Source organism: Mastomys coucha, unplaced genomic scaffold (assembly GCF_008632895.1).
Source record: "Mastomys coucha isolate ucsf_1 unplaced genomic scaffold, UCSF_Mcou_1 pScaffold22, whole genome shotgun sequence".
NCBI classification, from domain to species: Eukaryota; Metazoa; Chordata; class Mammalia; order Rodentia; family Muridae; genus Mastomys; species Mastomys coucha.
The window spans coordinates 146,650,131-146,676,098 of record NW_022196905.1 but is presented as its reverse complement, the minus strand read 5'-3'; the positions used below and the strand labels follow the sequence as shown (position 1 = coordinate 146,676,098).

Below are 25,968 nucleotides of genomic sequence, written 5' to 3'. Positions count from 1 at the left end.
GTATAAGCTGACAGTTTCAGAGACTTGGTGCCCAAAGCTCTCTTTGAGAATGATGCACAACTGATATGATTTCTATATCTTGGTTATTTCTTTTCCTATATCCTTATAACAACATGCTAGGTACAGGTGCGAGTGAGGCTCAGAATCATGTGATTCCCCAGCTAGGAATGTGGGTGCTTGCTTATAATCCAAGTATACTTGGATGCTGTGGCTTTAGGCCAGCCTGGATAATTCAGTGAGACCCAAATAAAGATGAGAGGGCCGGCGATGACCTGAGTTGAATCCCCAAGTCTCCCAAGTCTTATAATGGAAGGAAAGAACCAAGACCCAAAAGAAATCCTCTTTAGGTGTCTGCAGCCCCACACACTTACATACAAAAACACATTTCTTAAGATGTTTAAGGTAGCCGGGCGGTGGTGGTGCATGCCTTTAATCCTGGCACTTGGGAGGCAGAGGCAGGCGGATTTCCGAGTTCGAGGCCAGCCTGGTCTACAGAGCGAGTTCCAGGACAGCCAGGGCTACATAGAGAAACCCTGTCTCAAAAAAACAAAAATTTAAAAAAAGAAAGAAAGAAAGAAAAAAAGAAAGAAAGAAAGGAAGGAAGGAAGGAGGAAGGAAGGAAGGAAGAAAGAAGGTGAAGGGCTAGAGGCATGGCTCAGCAGTTAATAACACACTGTTCTTCCTTAGGATGGAAGGGGGGTCAGATTGCAACACTCATACCACATGATGGCTCACAGCCACCTGCAACGGCTCTAAATCTGATATCCTCTTCTGGCCTCCAGTCACCTGCAGTTAAGTTCACAAATGTACACACAGACACACACATAAAGTCTTAAAAATAATAATAGTAGTCAAGGATGGTGGTGCTCAACTTTAATCTCAGCACTAGGGAGGTAGACCTCTTGAATGTGAGGCCAACCTGATCTACACAGTGAGTTCCAGGTCAGCCGAGAAAACATAATTCAGACTCTGCTTAAAATAGTAAATGTGATGAGCCACTAAGTTAAACACTCAACCTCACGTGGAGTCAGAAGGGCCGGGAATTCAGTCATCCTTAAATGGATAGCAAGGTTGAAGCCAGCCTGTGCAGACAGAAACCTGTCACAGAATAAATCTTTTAAATGTTAACCTTAAAACTCTCTTAAGTTTCCAGATGACTCTGGGCTCTTCCCCCTTTGAGAGGCTGGTGTGCCACTGTTCTCGGTGTGACTCCTAGGGCACGAAGCAGCTCTCCAGAATGTACCAGAAACAAATTCTTAAGCACATCCCCAAACTTGAGAATCTGACTGCAGGGGTAAAGCCTAGTTTTGTTTGTTTTGAGACCAGCTGAGTTTTTCGGTCCTTCGGGTGACTCTGATGCCTTGAAGCATCGTTTCTCAAAATAAGAGTCCCAGGGAGACCTCTGAGAAAGAGGCTGGAATGCAAACCTCTGGTCCTGGAAGTCGAGGGGTGGACCAGTGATCCTGCATGTGGGACAACGATGCCGACTCTGACGTCGATGCTGGTGCCGATGCAGACGCTGACAGTCCACAGCCACTTTGAGTAGCCAATGGCTAAAGGGAGAATAACCACTCTCCATTTACGTTTTAGGCACACAGCCACACCCTCTCCTTTACTATCTGACTTTTGGTTTTTTTAGAACAAACGGAGATTTGAGGAAAACTGAATTTCAAGGGAAGAGTTCCCTGCCACATACTTGTTTAAGAAAGAGTCCTGTGCTGCTAGAGCTGGTCTCAAACTTGCTAAGAAGCAGAGGATGGCCTTGAACTTATCTTTTTCCCTCTACCTTCCTAGTGCTGGGATGAGACAATTTGCACCACTATGCCCATTCTATGTGGCATAAGGAATCAAACCCGGGCACTCTACAAACTGGGCTCTAGCACTGGCGGTTTGCCAGGCCCTGGTCCCTCTTAACCTCATATCCCTGCCCCCACCTGTCCAGACTGCAAGCTCCAATGGTAATTCCAGAGGTGCCCTATCTCCCCAATACATCCAAGCCTCCAACCTTATCTGAAAGCCCAAAGCCAAGACAGCCCATTGTCCACTTCCTCACTCTCCACGTATGCCTGACAAGCTTGCCTTTGGACTCCCTCAGTCTGGAACTCAGGACCAGGATCAGGATGTGGGCAGATGTGACGCCCCTACACAAGACACAACACAAGCTTGGGAACGAGATCTGCTCATCCTTTATCTCCTGTGGGGTCAGCGTCCCTCCAGGGCCCGATCTCGGGCAATAACAGCCTCTTCAAACTTGATCATGAGTGTGGTCCCCTTGTGCCAGTGCGCCGTGACCTTGGCTGGGAAGCCGCTGTGCGTGAGCACAGCCTCCACGATGCCCGCTGTGAAGCTGGCACAGTTCAGTGTGCTGTTCTCCTTGGGCACAGAGATGTAGGTGTTAATGAGAGGCTCCCTCTCAATGATGTAGAAAGTGCGGGCGTCATCATTGGCCTGCTCCAGCTTGTCTGCCTCCTTGCCGAACAGTGCCTTCCACACTGCACCCTTGACGAAGAGCAACGCACCCAGCACCTTGGTCTCACGCCGGGCACCCTTCTCACGGGCCACCAGGGCATCTAGGACTCGGGCGCCCACCTGGCGGCCCAGGGCAGCCAAGCGTGCCTGAAGCTCAGCCACTGAGAAAACGCGGCTCTGACAGTGCTGCACCAGCTCGGAGAAGAGAAGGGCAAAGGCACTCAGGCTCACCTCTGTGCGGGGCCGCACCAGTGCGCGCTCTAGCAGCGCCGACTTCCCGCGTGTGAAACGCGCCTCCATGATGCAGTCCTGCAGGGAGACCAAAAGTCAGGGCGATGGGTGGATGAGGCCTGGCACCAAGGGCCAGAAGGAGAACCAGGATACCCATACAACCCATCTGTACCAGCGCTGAGCACTATAATGCCAAACAGACGAGAAGGGAAGCAGACGTTAAACTGCTGGTAAAACACACCCCATAAACATTTAGCAAGCAAAGCACAAATACTAGAGTGAGAGCTTTAGAATCCTGCCTGTCAGTGGGGAAATGAAGAGAGAGGAGGTCTAGAAAAAAGGGCTCAGCACTTCAAAGCATGTACTGTTCTCGCAGTTCACAGCGCCCTCTCCAGGTGGCTCACAACCACCCACAACCACCCGTAACTCCAGCTCCAGGAAGAATCAAGGCCTCTAGCCCCTGCACTGCACTACACGCACACACCCATACTCAGATACACATGCACATAGATAATTAAAATTAAAAATTAAGGTCGGGCGGTGGTGGTGCACGCCTTTAATTCCAGCACTTGGAAGGCAGAGGCAGGTGGATTTCTGAGTTCAAGGCCAGCCTGGTCTACAGAGTGAGTTTCAGGACAGCCAGGACTACACAGAGAAACCCTGTCTCGAAACAAAACAAAACAAAACAAAACAAAACAAGCCTTTAAAGGGAAATTAGAGGGAGAGGTAGAAACTCTCCCAAAGCTGGAGATCCAAGAGATTTCTTTTTTTTTTTTTTTTTTTTTTGGTTTTTTGAGACAGGGTTTCTCTGTGTAGCCCTGGCTGTCCTGGAGCTCACTCTGTAGACCAGGCTGGCCTCGAACTCAGAAATCCACCTGCCTCTGCCTCCCAAGTGCTGGGATTAAAGGCATGCACCACCACCGCCCGGCCCAAGAGATTTCTTATTCATGAAAAGCACTTGGGGATATGGCTCAGTTGGTACAGTGCTCACCTAACATACATGAAATCCCAGGTCTGATTCCCCAAACTGCATAAAGCCAGGTATAGTAGTTCATGTCTGTAATCCCCAAACTCAGGAGGTGGAGACAGAGGCAGGAGATCAGGAGTCTAAGATCATCCTCTGCTACATATGGAATTTGAGACCAACCTAGGCTACATGAGACCCTATCTCTACAAAAAAAAAAAAAAAAAAAAAAAGCAGGAGAGAAGGTTAAGCAGTTAAGCTCATTTTTAGCTCTTACAGAGAAACTGAGATTGCATTCCAGCCCCCACATGGTAATTCACAACAACCTGTAACTAGATCTAGATCTAGTAGATCCTCTGACCACTGAGGGCATCAGGCACACACACGATGCACATACATATATGCAGGCAGAACACCTAGACACATAAAATAAAGCTCAAACAAATAAGAAGTCTTCCCAAAGAACTATCAGTGGGGCTGGCAAGATGGCTCAGGTGGTAAAGACACTTACTGATGACCCCGGTAAAATCCCAGGACCCACAGAGTGGACGAAGAGAACTCACTCTCAAAAACTGTCCTCTTACCTCCATGCACACTCACAAATACACACATGTGCACTCGAACATGCAATGAATAAGTAAAAAAAAAAAAAAAATGTAATTTTTAAGAAGCTGGCATGTGGCAGGGGAATGGTTAAAACTTAAGGTGCATGGCACACGCCTTTAATCCCCGGCACTCAGGAAGCACAGATGTCTCTGAGTTTGAGGACAGCCAGGGCTGTTACACAGAGAAACTGTCTCAAAAAAAATCAATCAATCAAACAAACAAACAAACAAGCAATCAATCAAAAAGGTGGAGAGAATACAGAGAGGCCACGAAACTGTAGAGGAGCACCCCTGCAGCCCCAGCACTCCAGAGGCTGAGGCAGTAAGATGGCAGAAAGTGGCCAACCCCGGGTGATTTCCAGGACTGCCTCGACCACAGTGAGAGCCTGTGCGATGGTTAGTCTTCACGGCCTAGATTTAGAATCACCATGAAAACACGTCTCTGGATTTCCAGAGACGGAAGACCCCCATTATGAACATGGGCATCGCCACCCTAAGGCTGAATAAAAAAGAATGGAGTGATCTGAGCACCAGCAATCAACTGTGGATGCAAGGCCAGCTGCCTCGTGCTCCTGCCATCATTTGTCAATAGCCAAATAAACAGATCTTTCCTTCTTTTGGTTGCTTTTGTCGGGCATATATGACCACAGTAACAAGGAGAAGAGCACTAATACACCCTGGCTTTAAAGTGGGGTCGGAGAACTGGAGAATGGAGAGAGGGGACAGAGGACACAATGATGTTTTCCCTAGTTGGCATGTACTCCAGCCCTGACTGCCCTAGAGACCTTTCTGCCCAACCCCTCCAGGAAAGCCAGAAAAGTATGTAACAGTAAGGGACAGGGGTGAGTCGAGGCCAAGCCAGGAGGGGGTGCAGAAAATCCCCAAGCCTATAAGCTGGGGGTGGGGAGCGGGGGAAGTGTCTGTCACGAAGGAAGCCGTTTCCACGGTGACCCTTAACTCTAAAAGAGATCCCGTTGGGAACTCACACTCCCACCAACTCTCTAGAAAACTACACGGATGATGGGGCAAGTAGTGGAGGAGCCAGGAGGAAGCACTGAGAGCCTCTGGGCCTCCCGTGCCGGCAGCAGGGAGCCACAACTGTGAACGGAGACCAAAATGGAATCCGGAGACTGAAGGCCCTGATGTGTCTCCAGGTGAAGCCTTCATCGCTTCTGGGGTGGGGGGATGGATTAGAGCCGACAGCCGGCTCCTAGAAAGCTTGTCCCAGGGACCGGGTCTTGGGGGATTAGGAGGGACCGTCCGGCTCCCCAGCCGGGGAAGGGAACCATGCAGAACGCTCCACTCGGCTGTTCTAGGACGCTCGGCTGGGACCGGGGAACCCGCATCACCCCCAGGAAAACCCAAAGAAGACTGACCCGGGAACGCTGCTCGGGACGCACAGAAAAAAGACGAGGCCCGTGCGCGCCGGAGTAGGTTCTCGGGCGGGGAAAGGTCTCAACCGGAACTGTGCTGCGGTAGCTTCGGCGGAACTTCTTGATGGCGTCGTAAAAGGCCTGTGAATGCGCAGGCGTGTGTGGGCTGGCCTGTGTGTGCACGGAGGGTGGGGCGATGCGGTGACCGAGAGTGGCCGCAAGGAGGCGCCCGTGTCCCATCCCAGCGGCCCAGAACGCTGGTCGGCTCTGGGTTATAAGGTCTTGCTTTAAGAGCTGGCCTTTGAGCAAGAAGGTAGTATGCAAAGTATTCTGTCCCAGGAGCACATGCATACCCTCCGGCACGTATTTTCTTATGTATGTACGTATGTGAGCTGTGGGTGTGATGTATTTACACGCAATTTACCCTTACACGTGATTTCACCTGTGCGTGAAGGAGAACACTTGATCTGGGGGTGTTTTTCCCATCTTTCACAGAGGTGTAGCGGCAGTGCTTTAGTAGTAGTAGTAGATTTACCTGTGGAGGCATCTGACCATCCTTATATTTCCTTTATGTGTCAGTCTGTCTCATGTGCCCAACACTCCTGTGTGCAGAGGCCAGAGGTTGACACTGAGTGGCTATCTCTATTGCACTGGAGCTTATTTTAAGACAGGGTCTAATTACTGAACCTGGGGTAAGCATTTCTGAGAGCTGGCAAGCATCTCAGAGAATCCTTCTGTCTGCCCCACAAACACTTTACTGACACTTCTGGGGTTATAGGTGTGCACCAACACACCCAAGTTTTGTTTGGTTTGGTTTGGTTTGGTTTGGTTTTAATGTAGGTACTCAGGATCAAACTCAGGTCTTTTTTTAAGACCTGAGTTTGATTAAGACTTTATTAAGACACCTTCCCAGCCCCTTAATTTTTTGTGCTGTGTATTGATTAGTTGCTGGTTGTTTGAAACAGTCTTGCTATGTAGCCCAAGATGACCACAAATTTAAGGTGGCATATGTGCCCAGAGCTTCCTATGTTTAGCTGATCTTGATAAGAGGAAATGCAAGAGGCAGAAAGAATGTAGGTCATTTTCTTCTGGAGTCTATTCATATCTCCAATCTGCATTAAGTCAGTTGCAGGTTTAATTATGTCCTTTACAATTTTGTGGCCTCACACTGGCTAGGCAAGTGCTTTTCAGATGAACCATGCCACTGCCCCACATGCTTAATTTAAAAATTCCCAGCATTGACTGAGATAGACGCAGATACTTACACTCAACCGTTGGACTGAAGTCGGGGACCCCTATGTTTGACTTAGGGGAAGCAGTGAAGAAGCTGAAGGGGAGAGCAACCCCACAGGAAGATGTTCTTACTCTCTCTGACTCTCTTCTCTCTCTGACCCCTTTCTCCCTCTCTCCTCATCCCCCTCCCCGCCTTCCCTTTCTTCACATGTTCCTGGCTGACCTCTCCTCTTCTCTCAGCCCCTCTCTCTCTCTCTCTCTCTCTCTCTCTCTCTCTCTCTCTCTCTCTCTCTCTCTTCCCTCCCTTCCCAACTCCCCTTCCCATGGCCTAAATAAACTCTATTCTGTACGACTTCAGGGGGAAGGGATGCCTCAGCATGGGCCCACTGACTCTATCAAACATATCCTTGGCTCTTTTTTTTTTTTAATAAAACACAACAGATACATTCAGAAATGTACATGTAGCCAGGTATAGGGACACATACCTTAAACAAATACCACTATTTTATACTCATAGACTAGAATCTAGCATCACCATCATCAGAGAAGCTTCACCCAGGACTGATGGGAGCAGATGCAGAGCCCACAGCCAAACATAAGGCTGAGCTCAGGGAACTCTGTGGAAGAGGGGGAGGAAGGGCTATAGAAGCCAGAGGGCTGAAGGATAACACAAGGAACCCCACAGAATCTACTAACCAGGGATCATAGGGGCTCACAGAGACTGAACTGATAGCCAGGGAGCCAGCGTGAGTCAGACATAGGTCCTCTGACTGTGTGTTATGCTTTGTGGCTTGGTCTTCATGTGGGATTCCTAACAGTGGGAGCAGGAGCTATCTCTGACTCTTTTGTATGCTTTTGGGACTTTTTTCCTTCTATTGGGTTGCCTCGTCCAACATAAATATGAGAGGATACACCTAGTCTTATTGCATTTTGATTGGTTGATATCCCTGGGAGACCTGCCCTTTTCTGAAGGAGTGGATCTGGGAGAGAGGGAAAGTGGGAGGGAGGGGCTGGGAGGAGAGGAGGGAGGTGAGACTGCTGTGGGAGTGTGCTATCTGAGAGAAGAATTAAAAGAACTATGAGAAGAAATATAAACAACATGGGGCTTTCTAGCTAAAAAACAAAAACAAAAACAAAAACAAAACTCAAAATGTTAAAAATAAATGAATAAATACCAACATTCAATAGGCAGAGACAGGTGATTCTCTATGAGTTTGAGGATAACCTGGTCTCCAAAGGGAGTTCCACCCTAGCCATGGCTACATGATGAGATCCTGTCTCAGAGAAGAAAAGGAGAAGAAAGAGGAGGTCATGTGTCTGTGGAGGCCAGAACTTGAGGGTGTAGACCAGGCTGACATCAAGCTCCGACGCTGCCTTCGTCTGCCTCCTGAGTGCTGGGATTAAAGGCATGCACCACCACACCTGGCATTGGCTTCATTTTTGAAATATGGTCTCTTTCTGGGACTTGGAGCTCCCATGTCAGCCATGATGGCAGAGCATGAGCCTCAGAGATCCCCCCATCTCTTCAGCTCAGGTATCACGGTTGTACGCCAATATGTCTGGCCTTACACATGGGTTTTGGGAATTGCAGTAAGGCCCTTATCCTTGTACAGCAAGCACTTTACAAAGGAGGTTATCCTCTGGCCCAGAATACTATTTTTTAAATGCTTTAGTACATTTTGGTGCTGGAGAGATGGCTCAGTGGTGAATACCATTTGCTGTTCTTGGAAAGGACCAAGGTTCAATTCTCAGCACCCATGTGGTAGTTCACATGGATGCGATGCCCTTTTCTGACCTCCACCAGCCTGAGGCATACATGTGGTACGTATACATACATGCAGGCATACCTGCAGTCAAAACACCCATAGAATAAAATGAGTACATCTATTTTTAAATTTTTAATAAGTTTATCACATTTTTATTTACTGTATGAGCGTGTGTGTGTGTGTGTGTGTGTGTGTGTGTGTGTGATAGTGTGAGCAGAAGTCAAAGGACAGCTTTTGGCAGTCGATTCTCCCACTATTTGAGTCGTTGGGATAGAACCCAGGTCACCGGCCTTGTAGCAAGTGCCTTTGTCCACAGAACTCTCTTACTAGACCCAAAATACTATTTTTTAATTAATATAATGCTTCCACATTGTCCTGGTGGGTTTTATCAACTTGACACAAAACCTAGACACACCCGGGAAGAGGAAGCTTGATTGAGAAAATGCCTCCATCAGATTGTCTATAGGGGAGGGAGGACTCAGCTCACTAGCAGGGGATCCTGGGATGTATAAGAAAATGAGATGAGCAAGCCAAGAGGAGCAAGCCAGTAAGTAGTGATGCCCCATACCTTCTGCTTCAGTGCCTGCCTCAGGTTGCTGCCCTGACTGCCTTAGATGAGAAGCTGTGATGTGAACATGTAAGCCAAATAGACCCTTTCCTCCCCAAGTTGTTTTCGGTCATGGTATTTTACCACAGCAATAGTAACCTAACTAAGACACAAACTAGTATCATCTCATCACATAGATGCTGTTTTAAAGAAGCTGGGCATATCTACCCCGCTTCTCGGGAGGCTGAAGCAGAAGGGTTGCTTCGGTTCAGAAATCTGAGGCCAGCCTGGGCAATAGTACCAAGACTGCCTATAAACAAACAAACAAATAAATAAATAAATAATGGATACTTATTTTTTTATTTTCCTTCCCCTTTTTTCCTTTTGGCTATGCCTCTTGTCTCTGCTGCTGCTACTTCTTCCTAGTGTTAAAAAACCAAATGTGTATTTTCAAAACAGATACAACTCAGCTCATACCACCCACACTTGAACACAAAATCTGCTACTGGACAGCATGAGTGAAGAATGTTATCTTTTTTTCTCTCTCTCTCTCTCTCAATAAGAGGCTAGGTGAAGTGGTGCATGCCTTTAACCTCAGCAAGAAGCAGGCAGAGACAGGTGGATCTCTGTGAGTTTGAAACCAGCCTAGTCTACATAGCAAGCTTCATAGCAGCCAAGGCTACATAGTGAGACCCTGTCATAAACAACAACATGGGGTGGGGCGGCTATCACAGCGGCTCATGCCTGTAGTCTCAACATTTAGGAAACTAAAGCAGAATGACCTTTGAGTTCCAAGCCAGCCAAGGTTATAGAGTAAGACCCTGTCTCAAAGAACCAATGAGAGAAAAAAAGGGTGAGAGAGGAAAGAGGACCACTGGAATTCCGTGGATAAGATTGCCTGCCTCCCATGCACAAAGCCCTGTGTTTGATCCTTAACACAACATAAGCTGTGTGTATTGTGGTGGACATCTGCAACTTGAAAACAGAGGCAAGAGAATCAGAATATCAAGGTTGTCCTCAACAACATCATCAGTTCAAGGCCAGCCTGGGATACCTGAGACCTGAAGGGTAGAGAGAGGAAAGGAGGGAAGAAAGACAAACAGGGAGGGGGGAAGAGAGGGGGGAGAAGAGAGAAGAGAGGGGAGGGGAAAGGAAAGGAGAAGAAAGGAAAGGAGAGGAAAAGGGAAGGGAGAAGAGAGGGGAGGGGAGAGGAGAGGGGAGGGAAGGGAAGAGGAGAGAAGAGAGGAGAGGAGAGGAAGGGAAGGGAAGGGAAAGGAGGGGAGGGGAGAAGAAAGGAGGGGAGGGGAAAGGAGAGGAGGGGAGGGGAGGGGAGGGGTTAGGGAGGGGAAGGGAGGATGGGAGAGGAGAGGAAAGGAGAGGAGAGGAGAGGAGAGGAGATGATTGACTTCATAATATTGTTCAGGAATGAGTACTGTATGGTTTGAGTTTTCCAATGAAATTGAGTTCTCTTTGGAATAGTCCTCATGGATCCATTAGTCTATTCTAGGACCACATTCTGTATCTCTAGAAAAGATCAATATAATAAGATTCGAAGTCAGCCACTGAGTTGCAATGACCTCACAGCCCAAGAGGTTATAAATGGACCACAAGTGACTCTGCTCTGAAGAGCAGACCCAAGAACAGACTGCAGACTTGCCTGTTTCTCTTGCCTGCATAGATCCGAGACTTGGGGTGGGGCCTGACCTGGGCTTCCTATCAGCCCAGCCTAGTCAGCACATTCCAGACAAGTCAGAAACCCCATCTCAAAAACCCAGTCAGGGAAGGGGCAGTGACATGGCTCTGTGAGTAAAGGTGCTTGCTGCTAAGCATAGCAACCTCTAGAAAGTACCGCACAGGCACTCGTAGATGTGTCTACTCCAGGTAATTCTTGCCCCTGTCACCATCACAGCATCACTAGTCATTTAACAGACCTTTAAATGGTTTTATTACATGTGTTGATGTATTCTCTCTGTGTGTGCTGTGTGTGTCAGAGGATAAGTTGGAGCAAGCTCTCTCCTTTCACCATCCAGGTCCCAGCCTTGGAAGCAAACACTTTTACTCTCTGAGTCATCTCACTGGCCCTCATTCAACAGACATTTCCTAAGCACCTCCTAGCCACGCTATATCCAAAGCCTGGGGAGATGGACAAAGACATCTGCCTGGGGCTTTTATAGTCTAGTGGAAGTGCCCTGGGTGCTTCTGGTTGTAACTAGGTGTACATAACTGCACTCAGAGGTGAAAACAAACTCGTGAGCTATGAATCCCCAGCCCGGCCAACAGCCATGTCATCTGTAACAACAGGTATGGTTGAAGGCCAGCTTAGGCTACAGAGAAGAAGTCAGAAATCTAGACCCTGAGAAGAGAAGAACTGACTCAAATGGCATCTCCAGGGTGATTTATTCAAGATTAAAATGAAAAGCTCGGGGCAGGCAACTTGTAGTCTCAGGGCAGATAAGTTGCCCAGAGGAAAATGAAGTAGATCCTCTGTCATGGAGTTCAGTCACACATGATGGGACTGGAGCTTTAGGAAAAAAGACTAAGGAAGACCCAAGCCAGACTGTTAGGAAGCTTAAAAGCATACTCAAACTGGCCAGCATCCAAAGGGGAAAGAAAAAGGGAGGAGGGCGTGGATAGAGTAGCCTACACCGCGTAAGCCCAACCTATACTAGGGGAAGGAAGAGGAATTACGGAAGGGAAAAGTGTATCACCTGCCTTCTCCAGTGGTCCCTTGCCAGGACCCTGACCTGCCTCACTACATTAACCCTTTGGGGAGGAGACAAGGGCCATCTCCACCTAGAGGAGACTATCGGAAGTCACAGCCGACCAAGAAGCGGGGATTGGTAGCAGAAGGTTCCAGGAAAGGACAGCGAACTCGGGCGCCTCTCTGGATGAAGCAAGGACACTCTTATGGGATTGGAGCCGAAACCTTCCCACTGGGCATGCACCAGGACCCGGGTTTTCAGGGATGGTGATGGGCGGTCCTACAAGCCAACGGGAAGGGGACCCTGCGGAATGCCTAGGAGACCCCTCCACCTGAGCTGCTCCAGGGCCGGGATTTCGAGACTTCCACTCCACCACCACAGGACAATCCAAAGCAGATAGACTGGGAGACGCAGCTCAGATGCACAGAGGAAGGTTAAGGCCGGTGCAGGCAGGGCTGGGGTCTTACCAAAACTGAACCAAATCCTTAGCAAAACACTCTCAGTCCTAAAAGGGGAGCGTTATGTGCAGGTGTCGTGCAGGCTCGAGTACGGGGAGGAGCAGGGGATATACAGAAAACTGCCGCAAGGGGGTGCGCGTGTCTACCAAGATCATGCCTGGCGCTCTAGCTGGCACTGGGCCATGAGCTCTTGCTTTTTCTAGGGCAGTTAGCCTCTCTCTGCTCTCAGGATAATGCGCTTGCCCTAGGGCACATGTTCTTTTATGCATATCCAAGAATCTTAGGCTTGGTGGATTTCCTTTTTAAAAAAAAAAAGATTTATTGGGCTAGAGAGATATCTCAGAGGTTAAGAGCATTTAATGCTGAACCCTGAGGTCCTGAGTCCATTGTCTAGCACACACATTAGGCAGTTCATAAATGCCTGTAACTCCAGCTCCAGACGATCTCCCAAAGCACCTGTATACTTGTGGCCTACACACAAACATGCACGCACATACATCGAAATAAAAATAAATTTATTAAAATTAAAAAAGGTGTGTGCGCATGCCAAGTGATAGCATGAGATCTCCTGAAGCTAGCTACAAGCAAGCAATTGTGAGCTGCCCAAAAAGAGAGCTGAGAACTGAACTCGGAGTACTGGGAATTGCAAGAAGCACTCCTAACCTCTGAGCCATTTCTCCAGCCTAGCGTGGTATATTTCCATTCACTGTGATGAGTAATTTTTCTATTAATAAATAATGGCAGATACACACTGAAACTAGGGTAAAAAGATAACCCCTACTTTCTTTTTCTTTCTTTTTTGGGGTGGTGATGGTAGTGGTGAAAGAGTCTTTCTACAGAGCTCTGGCTGTCCTGGAACTCTATAGACCAGGCTGGACTTGAACTTACAGAGATCCACCTGCCACTGCCTCCTGGGTGCTGAGATTAAAGCCATGGCCTAGCCTGACGTAACTCCCCCACTTTCCACCTTCACTGGCAAGTACAATACAGAGTCTTCCAAGCGTGATTTTGATGTCTTTCTATTAGACCTGGCCATGAGAAAGAGGAGAGACCTCAGGACAGGCAGACCTGCATCTAGTCTAGAGTTTCACTCTATGCCTCCCTAGGCCTATATCCATTTGTCTACCCCTAGGTGCCTCCAGGGTTTCCTTTATTTGTGTTACCTATGGTGGAAGGAGACACATGATGCTCAGACACTAGTGGGGGTGTGCTCAGATACACATATGCACTCATGGGTACACACTTAGGGGCTCATATGTATGCGTGGGTTCAGAGACAGCTAGGAACATATAACACTTCTTAGGCTGCAAGCACACAGACGCATACTTATGCTTATGTGCCTCCTGAAACAAAAAAGGTATGCTCCAGCAGCCACATCCCAGGTACATGCAGAAATCTACACTGAGCATTTATTCTTTTATTGCTATTTTGAATTAGTTTATTTTATGATATTTTCAGACATACCTACTTTGGGTTGACTATCCTCCCCTCAACTCTCTGCTCCTCCATTGTGGTGGTTTGAGTGTGTTTGGCCAGAGTGGCACTATTTGGAGGTGTGGCCTTGCTAGAGTGGGTGTGACCTTGTTAGAGGAAGTGTGTCACTGTGAGCGTGGGCTTGGAGACCCTCTTCCTAGCTGCCTGGAAGCCAGTCTTCTCCTAGCAACCTTCAGATGAAGATGTAGAACTCTCAGCTCCTCTTGCACCATGCCTGCCTGGATGCTCTCACGCTCCTGCCTTGGTGGTAATGGCTGAACCTCTGAACCTGTAAGCCAGCCCCAATTAAATGTTGTCCTTATAAAAGTTGCCTTGGTCATGGTGTCTGTTCACAGCAGTAAAACCCTAAGACATCCATCTTCCTGGCCCCCAATCTCACTTAGATCCAACCAGCTCAGGATCCTCTCTTCTACTTACTTACTAAGTGTGCGCTATAGCCCTTCCAACCTCTCTCCCTTGGGGCTTCTCCCTCGACCCCTCTCACAGGATCTTTCCATCTTAATGGCTTCTACATGTACCCATTCTAACACACACACACAGAGACACACACAAGCAAATATTGGAAGCTAGACCCCACATATGAGAGACAATATACAGTCTTTGTTTTTTTTCAATCTGGCTTATTTCACTTAACACAATGATTTCCAGTCACATCCATTTTCCTGCCTAACCTAATAATTTCATTATTTCATTTTCCTTTGGTGGTGAGTAAATTCCATCATGTACATATGCACCCCATTTCCATGACCCATTCATCAGTTGATGGACAACTAAGCTGTTTCCATTTTCTGGCTATCACAAACCTATCACCTATTTTATGGATGAGCAGGTGTCTTATTAAGGTTTTGTCTTTTACTGTTTGTTGTAATGCTAAAGGCTGGCCTTCAAGATTTGGAGTCTGCAGGTAGCCTGAGGGAACCCGCCCCCTAGTTAATTCTGATTAGCAAATAAATATGCCAGCAGTCAATAGCTGGGGAGAAGAGACATAGGCAGGGTTGAGGTTTCCCAGGCTAGAGAACATGAGGAAGGAGAAGGAGAAGGAGAGCCACTGGATAGCTGAGCCATAAAAGCGTAGCCATGTGGCCTGGCTGAATGGAGTTAAGAGCAGCCCAAACAGAACATAGAATTTAGTGAGTAATGACTTGGAGTTATCAGTTGGAAAGTGGAGTCTAACAGCATGGAGGGTAGTCAGTTGTCTAGTCATTGTGCTGCCTAAGGCATATTTTAAAATATAAGGCTATGTGTGTGTCTTTCATCTGGGAACACAAATGGTCTAAGGTGGGAAGGAACCCTGCACTGGAAATTTTTATTAAATATTTTTTACAACATGTCTCATTAGTAAGACATTGATTCCTTTGGCTATTTTTTTTTCTAATTATTTTAGTATTGTGTCTTTCATGTGCCTTGGTATCCAGGTGGGGCTCAGAGGTAGTTCTCTTCTCCCACTGTGTGGATCCCAGGGATGAAACTCAGGTCAGGTTCTGCCAGAGTGCCTTTTACATGCTGAGCCATCTCACTACCCCACCCCAGCTCCACTTCTGTAGCCAGAGCTGGCCTTGAACTCATGATCCTCCTATCTCAATCAGCCTATCAAATGATGAAATTACAGCCCAGCAGCACCATGCCTGGCCAAACCAAAGCTCTAAATCCAATCTCCCCACCAGATCCCAAAGTTCTATCCTACAGGCCTCCCAGAAACAGCTCCAGAGTCATATAATTTCCCTTGGCATTTATCTTCATGAATCATAAATACAAGTGTAGAAATTGATGGCTGCATTTGTGTACATGCTCTGAACACACAAGCTGACATGGCCAAGCACACTAGGAATGACCTATGCCGTGATACATCCCCAGGATGATGTCCATTACCCGCCACTGCAGTGACACACATACAAAACAGCCAGATGCACACATACGTGAGTGAAATAATGGGGAAGCATGCCCCACACGTCACTTACACTTTTGGGCTTCACAGGCACAGCTAGCAACCAGGACACCACTATACTCATATACCAGGGCATACACCTATGTGGCCCATAAAGAGCACCCACTGTGACTCTCATGTTCTCTTTCCACCATAAAACCTCCTCCTTGAATACATGGAAACTCCAAATGCTCATTTGCATACACACCTCTTCAACACTCATTCCCCCAATGGAGAATTTTTTATATGAGGATTCATGGCAGGTTCACACTCAAGCTAGGTACCCACCCCCATCTGCCATCTTCACTAGCAGGTGCAATTCGGAGTCCTCGCATTTGGAGGCTGTGGTGTCCTCTTATGTACTGGGCTCTGTCAGAGAGGAGAGACCTGAGGTCAGGCAGACTAGCACTAGGTCTGGGACTCCACCCCAGTCCGCCTCCCCGGCCCTGGCTTACGAGGCTGCGCCTTCTTCTCTAGCGCCTCAAGGGTTTTCTTGATTTGGGTTATATCTGGGGGGAGGAGAGCAAACAGGTAAATCTGGGATGGGGCTGCAAACAAAGCCCTGACATTGTTAGCAGTTTCCAGTTTGAGTGAAGCAGATTCCTATAGTGGAGGTTCACAGCAATGGCGTGGTGTGTGTATGCAGTATACATGTGTTTATACTCATATGTGTTTGCACTTGTGTGTGCACATATGTGAGGAGGTCAGTGGTTGACATCAGTCAGTTGAGTTTCTTTAGAGATGTCTACCTTATTTTTAAAAACAGGACCTCTCTCTGAACCTGGGGTTTCACCCATTTGGTTAGACTGGGTAACCAGTGAGCCACATATATCAGCCTATCTCTACCACCACGGCTCTAACCCAATGGCTGGGGTTACAGAACTGTGACACCGTGCCCAGTTTTTATGTGAGTCCTGGGGATCCAAACTCGGGTCCCCATGTTGTACTTTCCTGAATCACCTCCACAACCCCACTAGTGCTCAAACACTCCCTCCTCTAGCTCAGAGGAAATATCTATTGCCCCCTTCCAAATCCAGAGAACAGGACCCAGGCTACTCCCTGAATAACCAGCACCCTATTTGTTATGAACATCCAAACAAGTTCATCCAAAGAGAACACTCTGCAAGGAGTACCTGCTGGCACTGTCTTCAGCTTGTCGTTTCCACTCTGGATGCTGCTCACGGTCTTCTTGACCTCCCCAATGTTCCTCTGGACAGCTTCCCAAACACTATTTTGCTGATTCTGGAGCTCCCGAATATTCAACACCGTGTCTGAAACTAAGGGCATGGAGTTTGAGGTGTTCAGAGGACTATTCTCTTCCCATCCCCACCACCACCATTGTGGGCCTCCTCTGGGTCTCCCACTCACCATTAAATAGGTTTTCTTTCAACATCCACAGCTCCTTGGACATCTCAGAGTCTGTTTAGGAGAGAGTAGGAAAGCTTTAAGACACCATCCGAATTTTAACCTTCTTTGAAATGGAGTTGAGGGAAGGGAGAGGAACCCGTGATAATTCTGCAATCCCATCCCTGGCCCAGCTTCCAAAAATCACTTACTTTTCACCAAGACCAAAGCAGAGAGGACGATGCAGGATAAAAAGATGAGAGCGAGGAGAACATACAACATCATAATGGTTCTGTACAACTGAGGAGGGGGCTGGGCTGTGTCCAGGGATGTCTTGAACTTGGCTGGGACAGAGACACAGGACATGTGAGCCTCACAGCCAAACCCCACCAGCCAGGCCAGCAATACTGTCTGTAACACCTATCACCAGCATCAAGGACCACCAAGGACATGCCCAGTCAGTAACATTGGTATCACCAACTTGTTTTGTATTCCTTACATAGTGACCATCACATCCCTCTCAATAAATTATATCACCCAGAGATTAAATGCACAGCCAACAGCTCTGCCAGAAGCCTTTCAGAAACCAGTCTCCATCAGCTCAGGTACACAGCTACCCTCACCTTAGCACCATCCCTTATGGGAGAGTGGGGCACAGACAGACAAGGAGACATGCGTGGGTGCAAAAATCAGAAGCATGGGATGTCCTCCTTTGTAATGCCACCTACTTCTTTGAGGCAGGGACCCTCCTGTTTATTCCCAGGTGGGGAAACACAATCTAGAGGATTATAATAAATCAGTCATGAAGGACAAAAATCAGCTTTATGATTAAGCAGTACAGGTGTTTGTGAGCCACTGGAAAGAAAAAAAAAATCAGCATGCCATGCCCCAGTGACCTTCTTGTCTCCAGCCCCTTGGTGTTGGGGTTACAGGCATGCACAGAGCACCGGTTTGTACTGTGGGTACTGGAATCTGAACTCTAGTCCTCACACTTGTGAAGCACCACTTAACCACTGAGTCACACACCTCTCCAGCCCCACAATTTAGTTAGTTAGTTAGTTAGTTAGTTAGTTAGTTAGTCAGTCAGTTAGTCAGTTAGTCAGCTAGTTAGGGTTTCTAGGATCCCAGACTAGCTACCAACTCTCTCTGTAGCCAAGGATGACTTTGGTTTCTGCTCCCAGATGCAGGGATAATAGGTGTGCACCCATGCCCAGTTTATACAGAGCTGGGGATTGAACCCAAGGCTTTGTACAAGCGGGGCAAGCTCTCTACCAACTGAGCCACAACCACAGCTGCATCACCATCTTTAATGCCACCACCACCACCACAGTCCCCAGCAGTGGTTCCCTCCCTCCACATACGCCTTAAGCTTGGCGTGGGGCTGGGCAAGCAAGTATCTGCTCACCTTGTTTTGTGGGTGTCGATTGGCTGAGTTTGAGCTGGTCCTTGTTTCTGAAGGCCAAGGTTATATTCTCATAGTCAGGATTGTGAGCACCTGTGTGTGATTTGGTGGTGAGAGGAGGTGCTGAGACTTATCTAGATATTTGGGGAGTCAGTAGGGGAACTCAATCAGGCAGGAAGGACAAAAATCACCTTTGTGCAGTGCAGGCATTTATGGGGCTCCTAGAAGGAAGGAGCTCTTCCATCCCTGACTGCTCCCACCTTAAACCACGCTTCTTCATTTCCCCTTCCCAACCCAAGGATCCTGACCTTCATTATGACTTGGCTTCCTCCGGTTCTTATCCTGGGATGCTGATGCATGCATTCTGCTTGGTTGATTCATGTAGATTACCACAGCCTTGGGCCCTGGACCTCCCAAGTGTCCACACATCCCCACCTACCGGAAGATGTCAAAACAGATGGGGAAATCTCATTTTGGAGGAGAGGGAAACAGGGTTTGCCTCCTCGTTTCAGGGATCTACACCAGATCTCCTGCCCTGGAGGCATCTTCAGTTACCATACCAACAGTCTTTAAAGGGACAGAAGTTTCATGGATGGCCAAGATGCAACCCTAGATGTGATGAGAGAAGAGAATTTTTTTTATATACAGAAAAGTCTTTAATTTATGTTTCAAGAACAGAAAACAACATTCATGCCGTTAATTCAGTTTTAAAAATACCTTTCCACAATATTTCTGTAGTAGCTTGGACGATGATATATTTCATATACACTGTGTTCATTCTTAACGCAGATTCTCTCTTAGTGCATTTTATTTTAATTTTATTTTTTTATTAATTATTTTCTTTATTTACATTTCAAATGTTATCCCCTTTCCTGGTTTCCCCTCAGAAAATCCCCTATCCTCTCCCCCACTCCCCCCCCCGCCCCCCGCTCACCAGCCCACCCACTCCCACTTCCTTGTCCTGGCATTCCCCTACACTGGGGCAACACAGAAGAGAAATTTTTGAGGAAGCCAGAGGGTCTGGGTGAGAGACACACAGATGAAACAGACAAGTGGAATATGCCTGCTTCATCTCACTGACTTTTACGTGTGGGGTGGGAGGCAGGGGACAACCTCAGCTGTCACTCCCAGATGATGTCCACATTGTTTTTTAAGGCAGCAACTCTCACTAGCATGGAACTCACCAAATACGCTAGAGCGGCTGGCCAGCAAGCACTAATGACCCACCTCCTTCCACCTCCCCAGCTGGGGTTACAACTGCACCCCACATTGTCAGCTTTTCTTCTGTTTTCTATCTCTACGGGGGGGAGGGGAAAGGAAGGAAAGAAGGAAGGAAAGAATGCTGTGTGAACTCAAGAGTCTGACTTTTAGAACAATAGCTGGGTTTCCCAGCCCCCAACACCTTCCCTCTCAGGCCTCACTCCACAGTTCAACCCTGCCCCAACCAACTTCTAGTTTTCATAAGAACCTCGTGTTAACCGATTGCACCACCAGACCCAAGAAACTCTCTGAGGCACCCCAGAGAGCAAAGCGGATGTTAGGCAAGGATAGAAACCACATCCAATACTGATGTCAGACCCAGATCCTTAATGCTTGCCCTGTGGAGTCCTCAAGGTATTCTCTCCTCCACATAGACATGCCAGAAGAAAAAGGCATTTACTCCATCTATCTGCTCCCCTACCTGGCTCATACACATGTGTGTTACACAGCCATGCACACACATGCATACACATATGTGCACACGCATACATGCACACTCAAACTGCCAAATACCTTCAGTCATAGTTCAGCTCATGGATTCAGGCCACATGTTCATTTACACTCTTTTGTAAATAAGATGCCCACATGAATATACATGTATACTTGCATATTTAGCATATCTATACTGTCTTAAATTTTTTAAGACTTTATTTATTCAAAGAACTGCTGGAGGTATCACCATCCCTGACGTCAACTACCAAATTGTATTACAGAGTTATGGTAATAAAAACAGCGTGGTATGGCATAAAACAACCACGTTGACCAATAAAGGTGAATAAAGACCCAGATATAAATCTGCATATCTATGGACACCTGACTTTTGACAAAGAAGCCAAAACTGCACTGTGGGGAAAAGATAGCATCTTCAACAGGTAATAATGGTCATACTTGATGATATGATACTGCATACACACTTGCATGTAGAAGAATGTAAATAAATTCATATTTATTGTAGCAGGAAGAGCAGGGCCACCCCTATGTAAACACTGAGGGCCATGCAGCTGCAAAAGCATCTCCCGTAGGAGGACCTAATTGAAGACTGCCTGACAGAGCAAGGATTGCTGGTGCAAATGATGCCAGCCAATCAGGAACTGCTGTTTAGAAGAAATGCTTTCTTGGGACCAATGGGGGTTCAGGTGGAGGGTATAAAAGGAGCTTGCAGCAGTGCTCAGATGAGCTTGCTAAGGGCATTTCTCACCTGCTCCCGGAGTCTGTGTCATTGACTCTACACCACTTCACCTCCAACCCCCCAAGGGCACTTAGGGTCGGGTGGAGAGCTGTCCAGGGCATAAGCAACAACTTATCTCCCTGCATAACACCGAACTCCAAATGGATCAAGAACCTCAACATGATGCTAGGTATACTGAATCTGATAGAAAAAGAAAGTAGGGATTAGTCCTGAACTGGCTGGCACAGGAAAAGACTTTCTGAACAGGACACCAATAGCACAGGCATTAGGATCAACAATTAATAAATGGGACTTCATGAAACTGAAAGGCTTCTATAAGGCAAAGGACATCACTATTTAGACAAAGAGGCATCCTACAGAATGGAGAAAGATTTCTACCAAGTACACATCCAACAAAGGGTAATATCCAAAATATATAAAGAACTTTAAAAACTGGACATCAAGAAAACAAATAACCCAACTTAAAATAGATACAGAACTGAAACAATAGCAGCTGCTCACTCATTCACTGCTGGTGGGACAACAGAATTGTAAAACCATGATGGAAATCAATGTGACCGTTACTCAGGAAACCAGGAATAGATCTACTTTAAGATCCAGCTTATACCACACGTAGGCATATTCCCAAAGGACTCTACATCCTTCTACAGATACAGTTACCCATCTATATTCACTTGACAACTGCTTGCAAAGGAAAAATTAGTTTACTCCAAAGGCGTCTCATGGCTTTATAAACTACACTTAGTAGAACTTAGTAGAGTTTTTGTTTCTTTTCTTTTGCTTGTACATTATGGTTCCCAATTTTGTGGTTTTTTGTGGATTTGGGTTCTTTGAAGTGTTGGATTTTGATTTGGCTTGGTTGTTTGAGTGTGTGTGATTGTGTGTTTCTTGTTTTCTTGTTTCTTGTGCTTTTTCTTTTTTAATTATTATGCGTTTTTTGGGGGGGGTGTTTGTTTCTTGTTTGCCTGTTTGTTTGAGAGAGAGAGAAGGTGTGGAGTTCATGGGTGGGAAGATGGGAGGAGATAGGAATGGAAAGCCCTAATCAGAACATATTGTATGAAAACAACTTTCAACCCTGGTGTGTCAGGAAGTACCAGGACAACACCACAACCTTGAGCCCAGCCCTGCTCGGGCACAGTTGTACCAGGAAGTGCGTAGGTAGGTGGTAGAAGCTAACAAATATGCAGTGAGGAAATGGAAGATGAAGAAAAGCAGTTTGTGTGCTATGAAGAGAGGCAGAACTGGATGCCCGAAGGTAGTTGCTGTCCTTGCTCCCTGGGAAATGGTGAATTACATTGCCCATCAATACAACCAGTAACAAACTCAAGTGTCAGTGGGCATATGCCTTCTTCCTTCGAGAAAACCGACCACTGTGTGAGCCTCAGTGTCTGTCAGAGCTGCACCCTAGCCCAGGAAGAAGGGCAGAATGCAGACCCACAACTGATTGGACATGTCCTGCTGTGTTTACTTCTCATCACTGGCTTATCTGCTAATCTCTCTAGTTGGCTGTGGTGGAGGTTCAACCATGAGACTGGAGGAAGACTATGGATTGAATTACGGTTTTACTGTTCTGTGTTAAACTTTGGCCAGAGATTTATTTCCTTTAGAATCTTTGGGTTGGAAAAACATTTGAAGACACCTGGAGGCCAGACATGACAATGTACAAGTATGGAATGGAGAGATGGGAGAAAAACAATAGCAGGATGTTTTGAGCATGATGAAAAGAGGCAGCTCTGGAGGCTTTAGGGTGGAGAGGAACATGGCGTGAGTAGCCTGTGATGCCACCTGAAGCCATGGTGAAGCCCCAGCTCTTGCTGCCACTGAAGGCCATGTCTGGATCCATGACCACAGAAGCAGGGGTTTGTGTTGATGTCTATGGCTCATGTTACAACAAAGATCATGCACAGGTCTCTGGTCTGGAATGCCACCATGTTAATGTCCAAGGACTGTGCAAAGCTGGCCCGGCCACTCACTGGCTGCAGCACTCAGGAGAGTAGCCCCATACCTTACCTGGCCAGCTCAGTAGAGCTGGCCTTAGTGGCAGGGACAGAGCGAAGAGCAAGCAAGCCGCTACCCCTTGAGGGCTGCGGTATTAGGTGAGCTAGCCAGGGCAGAGCTGGAGGGCTTGCAGCGGTGGTAAGGTTGTAAGAGCTGGGGGGCTGACTAATCCAGCTACCACCCAGGCCCAGATTCAGGGCTATGAGTTGGCCCACTCCAATATCTAACCCATCTATGAACTGCTAGAGTATATGAAGGGGCCAGTCGTGCAGGATCATCCCATCTGTGAAGATTCCCAATGAAATCCACTATTGATAGTGTAGCAGAAGCCAGAGGCCTTGAACCAGACCAAAGACTCATTGCAAAGAACATTTGCAAATAAAGATGTGTAGACAAGAGGGTACATTGTGGTTTGGGTTTTGTTGTTTTATTTTTATTTTTGGTTTTTTTTGTTTGTTTGTTTGGTTGGTTGGGGTTTTTTGTTGTTGTTGTTGTTGTTTTGTTTGGTTGGTTGGTTGGTTTGACTTAGTTAAATTGTTGCTGTTTTCTTTGGGATGATGTTGCAAGGGCAGGCGGGCATATACAAAGGGACAAGATGAGTGAGATTTAGAGTGCATGATGTGAAATTCACAAAGAACCAATAAAAAGTTTTTTTTAAAAAGGAAAACACCTCCTGTAGCCAGGCCAGAACCCCAGTGGAGCAATAGAGACACCAACCCACCCACAAAACTTTTAACCTAAAATGAATTCTGCCTACAAGAAATACAGGCATAGGGGATGTAGCAGAGACTGAGGGAATAGCCAACCAGTAGCCGGCCCAACTGGAGACCCATCCCATGAGCACCAATCTCTAACACTATTAATGATACTCTGTTATGCTTGCAGACAGGAGCATGTTGTCCTCTGAGAGGCTCCACCCAGCAGCTGACTCTGACAGATACAGACACCCACAGCCAATCAGTGGATGGAGCTTGGGGACTCTTATGGAAGAATAAGAAGAAGGAATGTGGGCCCGAAGGAGATGGAAAGTCTACAGGAAGATCAACAGAGTCAACTAACCTGAACCCTTGGGGCTCTCAGAGTCTGAACCACAAACCAGAAAACATACACGGGCTGGACCTAGGCCTCTCCACACATATGTAGCAGATATGCAGCTTGGTTTTCATGTGGGTCCTGAACAACTGGAGCAGGGGCTATCCCAAAAGCTGTTGTTTGTACATGGGATATGCTCTTCTAGCTGGGCTGCCTGGTCTGCTGGCCTCAGTGGGAAAGGAAGTGCCTAGCCAGGAAGTGCCTAGCCTCTTAGAGACTTGACATAATAGGATAGGGGTATGCCCAGTGGGCCCCACCCACTCAAAGAAGAAGGAGGAGATGGGGGAAGGATTGTGGAAGGAGGTGACCAGGAGGGTGGTAGTGAGTGGGATATAAAGTGAATAAATAAAAAATTAAATTAGGAGTATCTGGGACCAGCAGTGCTAGGCACACAGGAACTCCGTCAGCCCAGTGACTTTGGTTCCTTCCAGTCTCTCAGGGCTGGTATACTAAACACAACTTGGGCACAAGCTCTGCAGCCAGTCCCTCAACACCCAGAGGAAGCTCTACTCCCAGGCACTCTGACACGCCCAGGATGAGAGGTAAGGAGGAACCAACATCTGTCCCAACACTGGGAGTAACTGGGACCAGCAGCACCAAGCACACAGGAGCTCTGCCAGCCCAGTGGCTCAGGTTCCTTCCGGTCTCTCTGGGCTGTGTCCTGAGCAGACCTTGGGCACAAGCTCCACAGCCAGTCCCACAACACACAGAGGAAGCCCCACTCCCAGGTGCTCTAACAAACCCAGGATCACATGATCCCAGAATCACAGGATCACAGAGACAGCTTGACTCTGAGGAGTTCTGACACAACCAGGATCACAGAAAGGACAGGCTCCAGTCAGATTTAGCAAGGGCAGGTAGCACTAGAGATAACCAGATGGCCAGGGGCAAGTGTAAGAAAATAAACAACACAAACCAAGGTCACTTGCCATCATCAGAACCCAATACTCCCACCATAGCAAGTCCTAGACACACCATTACACCAGAAAAGCAAGATTCAGATCTAAAATTACTTATCATGATGATGATACAGGACTTTAAGAAAGACTTAAATAGCACCCTCAAAGAAATACAGGAGAACACAGGTAAAGAGCTAGAAGCTCTTAAAGAGGAAACACAAAAATCCCTTAAACAACTACAGGAAAACACAATCAAACAAGTGAAGGGAATGAGCAAAAACATCCAGAATCCAAAAATGGAAATAGAAACAATAAAGAAATCAGAAAGAGAGACAACCCTGGCAATACAAAACCCAGGAAAGAAATCAGGAGTCATAGATGCAAACATCACCAACAGAATACAAGCGATAGAAGAGAGAACCTCAGGGGCAGAAGACACCTTAGAAAACATTGACACAGCAGTCAAAGAAAATGCAAAAAGCAAAAAACTCCTAACCCAAAATATCCAGGAAATCCAGGATGCAATGAGAAGACCAAACCTAAGGATAATAGGTATAGAAGAAAGTAAAGACTCCCAAGGTAATGGGCCAGTAAATATCTTCAACAAAATTATAGAAGAAAACTTCCCTAACCTAAAGAAGGAGATGCCCATGAACATACAAGAAGCCTACAGAACTCCAAATAGATGGGACCAGAAGAGAAATTCCTCTTGTCACATAGTAATCAAAACACCAAATGCATGAAACAAAGAAAGAATTTTAAAAGCAGTAAGGTAAAAGGGTCAAATAACATATAAAGGCAGACCTATCAGAATTACAGCAGATTTCACACCAGAGACTATAAAAGCTAGAAGATCCTGGGCAGATATCATACAGACCCTACAAGAACACAAATGCCAGACCAGGCTACTATAACCAGAAAAACTCTCAATTACTATAGATGTAGAAAACAAGATATTCCATGACAAAACAAAATTTGCAGAATATCTTTTCACAAATCCAGCCCTACAAAGGATAAT

The 25,968-nt window shown here is 47.0% G+C and overlaps 2 protein-coding genes and 1 pseudogene across 4 annotated transcripts; 1 reads left to right on the top strand and 2 right to left on the bottom strand.

Annotated features, from left to right (window-relative positions):
• Positions 1–858: 858 nt before the first annotated feature.
• On the bottom strand, positions 859–5,795 carry Trappc5 (trafficking protein particle complex 5). Its single transcript, XM_031338910.1, has 2 exons — positions 5,646–5,795; positions 859–2,778 (listed from the first exon to the last, which is right to left on the bottom strand). Exon 2 carries the CDS (start codon positions 2,767–2,769, stop codon positions 2,203–2,205), a length of 567 nt encoding a protein of 188 aa, XP_031194770.1. The 5' UTR covers positions 2,770–2,778; positions 5,646–5,795; the 3' UTR covers positions 859–2,202.
• A 6,358-nt stretch (positions 5,796–12,153) lies between these two features.
• LOC116071085 lies at positions 12,154–13,256 on the top strand (annotated as a pseudogene).
• A 2,344-nt stretch (positions 13,257–15,600) lies between these two features.
• Mcemp1 (mast cell expressed membrane protein 1) lies at positions 15,601–19,277 on the bottom strand. Of its 3 annotated transcripts, none has more exons than XM_031342480.1 (8): positions 19,230–19,277; positions 18,821–19,121; positions 18,516–18,605; positions 17,323–17,454; positions 17,135–17,185; positions 16,900–17,037; positions 16,222–16,275; positions 15,601–16,135 (listed from the first exon to the last, which is right to left on the bottom strand). In XM_031342480.1, the coding sequence occupies exons 2-8, from the start codon at positions 18,939–18,941 to the stop codon at positions 16,122–16,124; spliced, it is 600 nt and encodes a 199-aa protein (XP_031198340.1). In that variant the 5' UTR covers positions 18,942–19,121; positions 19,230–19,277; the 3' UTR covers positions 15,601–16,121. The 3 variants fall into 3 exon arrangements, with proteins under 3 accessions (XP_031198340.1, XP_031198339.1, XP_031198341.1); XM_031342479.1 differs by having other exon boundaries at positions 16,900–17,043; positions 19,230–19,270; XM_031342481.1 differs by lacking the exons at positions 18,821–19,121; positions 19,230–19,277 and adding an exon at positions 18,704–18,814 and having other exon boundaries at positions 16,900–17,043.
• Positions 19,278–25,968: the final 6,691 nt, after the last annotated feature.